This window comes from Lissotriton vulgaris, chromosome 7 (assembly GCF_964263255.1).
Source record: "Lissotriton vulgaris chromosome 7, aLisVul1.2, whole genome shotgun sequence".
Lineage (NCBI taxonomy): Eukaryota > Metazoa > Chordata > Amphibia > Caudata > Salamandridae > Lissotriton > Lissotriton vulgaris.
Window position 1 is genome coordinate 1,572,246,120 of NC_141695.1, and position 6,000 is coordinate 1,572,252,119.

A 6,000-nucleotide genomic window follows, 5' to 3' on the forward strand; every position below is an offset into this window, starting at 1 on the left:
CTTACAAGTCTATCTTGTGTAAGTGGCTAAAATCAAACTGTAATTCTAAAATCCAAATAATATAATGTTCCAGGTATATGAGCTGTAGATCATATGCGTTCACATAGATCGCCATCTGGTGTTGGGCCCGGATGTTTGCACTTTGTTTTTCTTCGAAGAAAGCTTTGTAGTCACAAGGTAGTTGACTCCTCCTTTTGGTGATAGTGCGCATGGGCATCGACTCCATCCTTGGATTGTTTTTTTCCGCCATCGGGCTCAGATTTGTATTGCTGCGCTCTGGTTCGGTATCGTTTTCGAACCCTTTCGATCCGCAGTCCTCACCTTCAACGGTATTGTCTTTCGATCGCAGTATCCCACTGGACGCGCATCGTAGAACTTGAAAAACTTTTTGATCGGGAACTTTGAAGCGGGCCGTCGGGCCTACCTGTGTAGACCACGCCAGCAGTCGATGGAACAGACTCCATTTAAACTATGTCCTGGGTCTTGTGCGAAGTTCCCACGCACCACCCTGCACCAGGTCTGCAACCTGTGCTTATCCCCGGAACACGACGAGGACTTCGAAGCGTGTCAATCGTTCTGATCGAAAAAGACTCTATGTGACCGTTGGGCTCGACGCCATGAAATGCAAAGAGACAGCAGCTCAGTACCGGGCATCTTGGAGAAGATTCAGAGGTTCCCCATAGAGGCCAACGAAGAAGAACCGGTCTCCAAAGCCGACTCCGACATGGAGGAAGACCAGAACATCATCCCTGGTCAACATACCTTTAGTACAAATCCCCATGTGACCACACAACCCAAAAAGACTAAGGCTCCGACATCGCCTCAGATCTCTGGCTCAGTTCGACATCGACAAAAAGTTTCTAATGCCCCGCCCTCCGGCCCGGCTACGAAACATAAGGACAAGCCTTCCGGCTCAGCCTCGACCCTGCCCCATTCCAGTACAGAAGCACCACCTTTGGTACCGAAGCATAAGCCGCCTCATGTGCCACTCCCTACAGCGCCAGCAGAGAAGACACCTTTGGCACCGCAGGCCTCAGAGCCGAAAAAAGCTCCGGAGCCGAAATCGTCTATGCTGAAATCCTTGGCACTTAAAAGCTCGGAGCCGTCAACCTCCGCACGAAACACTAGAGGCCGAAACATCCCACTCCGAGAGATTCGGATTCTAAACATAAAAAGTAAGCATTCAGACTCGGAATCTTCGGCGCACAAAGACCCTCATAAATTTTCCACGCTGAAGCCCATTTCTAAGGAGAAAGACACTCCTTCCAAGGAACTTCCATCCGAAGATGCTGTTTAGGACACAAAACATAAAAGACTCTTTATCAATCCCAAAACTGGACCCCGTACAGCCACTCTTCCAAAAAAACTGAAGCTAAATCTCTCAAAGGACTGTCCTATCCCTCTGGAAAAGAAGAACATGGGTACTAACCCTTCTCCCCCTTACATACCTCCTTCTCCTCAGCCTAACCCACATCTACTAATCACACCATCAAATTCACCACCACCCCCATTTTCACCTGAACCACAGAATGATGAACATGGGGATGGGGATGGGGATGGGGAGGGGGACGAGGATCAGGACAGACCACACGACATTCCACATGACATTGATACATGGGAAAATTACAATAAAGACTCTAATCACAATAATGACCCTCACCTGTATCCCTCCAGACCCTCCCCACATAACATAGGCTTTGTTCAGCTTATTAACCGGGCTGCCCAATACGGGGTGGAGCTACACTCAGCAAATCCACTCAGATTTTCTTGTGGAGATATTCACGCATTCACAGAAATCCACTAATACTTTGCCCATACTCAAGAACATGATAAAACATGTAGATAAGGTTTTTAAGGACCCAGTCAGATCCAGAATACTGACTCCTAGAGTGGATAAAAAGTACAAGCCTGCTCCTACAGACCCTGTATGTATTAGGGAACAGTTGCCCTTAGACTAACTTGTCGTATCTAACCCCGCAAAATAGCTAATTCCCAAACTACAGGCGATGCCCCTCCTCCTGATAAGGAGTCTAAATTAATAGATGCCTCAGGCAAACGAGTGGCCTCACAGGCCTAACCATTGGCGAATCGGCAATGCTCATGCCCGGTTTAGCATGTTATGACAGAGCTCACTATGATGAGTTTGAAAACCTCATCCAACACTTGCCTTATGATACAAGACAAAGGCTAACTACCTTATTCAAGAAGAGAAGCTTATCACCAATACTTCCATAAAATGCGCACTGGATGCAGCAGACACAGCGTGTTGTGCCATCAACACCAGCATATTACTGCGCAGGCATGCTTGGTTTCGAATCTCTGGATTCAAGCAGGAGGTCCAATCCATACTCAATCAGCCCTTTGATAAAGAGCATCTTTTTGGGTCAACACTTCACTTGAAAAGATGAAAAAGGATTTTCTAGGTTGAGCAAAACACACTCTTAAAGGGGTTTGAGTCTCTGCAGTTTGCTCCCGGCGTACTCCTCCGAATGGCTGGTGCCTGCCCCTCCGCTTCTCCTTTGACTTTGCCCTCTTTAATTTCCTTGTCGGCTGCAGCTGGAAAATACCAGGTTGTGCTCCAATCGGAGTTGATGTGACGGGTGTGCTCTGCTGCTTCGTGAGCGCGCGTTCTCTCTTTGATCACGCTAACTTTTTTTCCCGCAGGTGAATTAATCTGCCTACAATGTATACAGCCCCGATCCCTCCATTGCTTAGACCTTGTTAGATTTGTTTTTCCTTCATGACATTTCCACCTACCAGCTCTCGCAGACCCGACTCTACTCTGTATCATACCGAAGTCCCTTCCACAGGTCTGTTCACGCACCTTCTGCCCTGTTGTATCCACAAGATCCCTGTGAGCACTCCTGCGGCTCCACAGCTATGTACCCTCAGCAGCACACTCTTCCGAAACCAGGCATCTGTACCACGTGTGCTCTCCACAGGGAGTCGTTCTTCGACACTCACACTTCAAACTTTGTAACACTAACTGTCTTGCAGCCTCCACACTCTGCTGTACACCCTCAGAGTAACATACAGTACTTCCTACGAAATATTATTTTCCTTAACCCCTTCACTGCGGCGGCTATTCCGTCGCAGTGCTACTGTTAGCCAAGATCTTCTGGTGTTAATTACATTTGATAATGCAATTATCGCATTGGACTTTTACCTACTCTCTTCCTGTGTCAGTTGGATAGCTACGGTTTTATTTGTTAGTTAAAATCATATTAAAAAGGACCCATCGCTACTCCTGCTTGTGTGCTTTGACCTGCTTTCGGCATATTGTGGGATCCCACCTGTAGGCATTGAAAGCCCCAGAGATCTCTAGTCTCCCTGCTTTTGGCTATTCTCCTTCCCACCTATCTGTCTGTTCTAGCCCACCACATAAGTGAGTTTGAATCCAATAGTTTTCAATACGTTTGAATAAGCTCTAATAGTAATTGGGGAAATCTCAAGGGGTAAATGTGCAAGTCATGGTGCTGCTTTTTCTATTTTTTTCCGGGTATATAACAAAGAACAGTGATTCCATTTACAAGGATAGCATTTAGAATTTCAGTGTTTGCTTAAAAATGCATATTTAACCTGTCATGAGTTATTTTCTTTATAGTGAATGTAAAATTAGTACATGAATTAATTAATTTAAGAAATGGACAAAGACCTCTCCATAATTGATTAAATCAATATTTTCATCAAGTATAATTTTCACGGAGGCACAAGTTGCGAAGTGGCCGTCTGGGTGCAGGGAGGGCCCGTGAATGAATACTGCTGCGGAGATATCAATAAACCAGCCCCAGAGCTGTACACAAATGCATTAAAATTGACAACTCTTACAGCTATCGGATTTCTGAGATCTATTGGGTTTGCCAATGCTTGGTTTATATGTTTTACTACCAAACTAGTGGATGGGGGCTCATTGTCCTTCTTGCACATGGCAATCATGCTACTCCACTGGTTTCCAAATCCTTTTTGGCTATTGTATGAAATCGTGGCATCTACTTTTTCACCTATCTGTGTTTTGCTAGTCTAATGTTGAGAATAACTAGCACTTTTAAAGGGTAGGATAATGCACAATTTCCCAGTAGTCCATCTTCGTAATGTTTTCTTTTGCCTTAGGGTAGTGTGCACCTTCACGATTGTCCATCTTCATAATGTTCTAATTTTTCTTTTCCCTTATTTTCAGAAAAATTTGCAAGAAGAAATTGATGCTTTAGAATCTAGAGTGGAGTCTATCCATGTCGTGCTGTCGGATCTGAAAGTACAACTTTATGCAAAGTTTGGAAACAACATAAACCTGGAAGCAGACGATAGTTGAACATTTATTTTCCCGGAATTTCCTGCCTAGCGATATGTTGAATCTTCCTAATTGAGTTACATACTGAAAAAACATGCACTGCTGGACTTCTGAGCCAACAACAAGGCTGGACGAGTTCCTGATTTGGCACAACAACAAAAAAAGGCGTTCACCACAATGCTGTAACTTCAAACCTTGGCAGTGTTAATAGTCTTAGGCTTCTTTTCAAACGAGTAATTCCTCGCTGACCTTTGTAAAAAAGATAAATATTGTCAATCTTTTTTTCTCAGCTCACATGTTTACTTTTTGACACCATCATCACGATTATCACTACTGCATGGTGATTAAACTCACAATTAAAATTTGAATCTTGCCCTCCATGTAAGTCTAAGGGTTCTTTTCCAGTGCATTCGTTTGGACAAACAGTTCAGACCAATATTTCAAATAGTGGATGACTTCTTTATTTCATGCCAGTTTACGTTTCAATCTTATTTATTTTTGGCAGAATGTCCACTGTTTTCGTTGGGAAAGCTGTAAAAATAGCTGCGAAAATAAACACATTGTGTATATCCTGCTCATGGAGCAAAACAAAAATAAAATTGGCAAAGGAGTGTTTTTTTCGTTTACTTGTGAACTGTGTATTATTAATGGCAGCATACGTGCCTAACCCTTGGTGCAAAAACATTTTGTGTGGGCTGTCTTGTTCCTCAGCTCTCCTGTTTACCTACCTTTCTCTACTGTGGAGTGATGTGCCTCCTTAGTCACCAAACGTTTGCTCCGCCCCTAAGCCTTCCAACCCCCTCCCCTCTAACCCCTTTACCCTCTTTTCAAGGGCATACAGAAGACCTTCGCCTGGAACCAGAACTCCTGCCCTGGTATATGGAATTCCTCTTCCACCAATCCTCCTCTTGGCCCCTGCTCTTTTTAGGTCTCGTAGGGAGCCCTATTGGGGTTAAACCCTAAAGCTAAACCAGGCGGATTTTGCCGAGTGCATGTGTGTCCGTTCACACGCTTTCCATTTGCTTCCCGAGCCGCCTGCCTGCTTCACACTTCAAAGGAATGCGACCCCCGCTCGCGCAATGCCGAGAGCCAGCGCTGCCCTCCCACTCGCTCACTCCCCTTCTCCCCCGCCCCCCACCCCGTCCGACTTGTACTTTCTTGTTATAATTTCAATTCATTCATTCATGTTTTTTCGCTATTGTAATTCATGACATGTACGTACTTTGCTTTATGCTATACTAATCAGTTAAAAAACCCACATTTCTGTGTAGTTAAATAATTTTAGAAAGCAAGTGGAAGTCTTTTAAATGACCACGTTGATTAGAATCCCCTGCTGTCTCGTCAGAAATATAATTTGAAAGATGCTTTTGCCGCCAATTTATCAATAACCCCAAAAATGAATGAAACACATTTATTTGGCTTTTAAGTCATCTTTCCTTGTATCAGTTCCACATTTCTTTTTACTTTTGCAGTATTTATTGCTACCAGTAACAATGATCGGGGGAGTGTTGTAAATAACGCTTCACACCACATAGGCGCTATTCTGAGCACAGAAGCAAGAAATATTTTTCCACGAACATTTGGAATTAGAAGTGGGCAGTTTAAACGTCATGCCTCTCACTCTAAGACCTCAGCTGAGAGAGTCCAAGGGTTTGCAAAGCGGCCTTTGGATTCTTTCTGAAGAGGAAGCCGAGCCACTACAAACAAGAAGT

At 44.3% G+C, this 6,000-nt stretch overlaps 1 protein-coding gene across 1 annotated transcript in view; it reads left to right on the forward strand.

The window, feature by feature from the left end:
* PFDN4 (prefoldin subunit 4) overlaps positions 1-4,903 on the forward strand; it is a 97,609-nt gene extending 92,706 nt beyond the window's left edge. Inside the window, exon 4 of the mRNA XM_086932482.1 lies at positions 4,178-4,903. Coding sequence (XP_086788608.1) covers positions 4,178-4,309 — 132 coding nt within the window. The 3' untranslated portion in view covers positions 4,310-4,903. The remainder of the gene's footprint in view (positions 1-4,177) is intronic.
* The last annotated feature ends 1,097 nt before the right edge of the window (positions 4,904-6,000 follow it).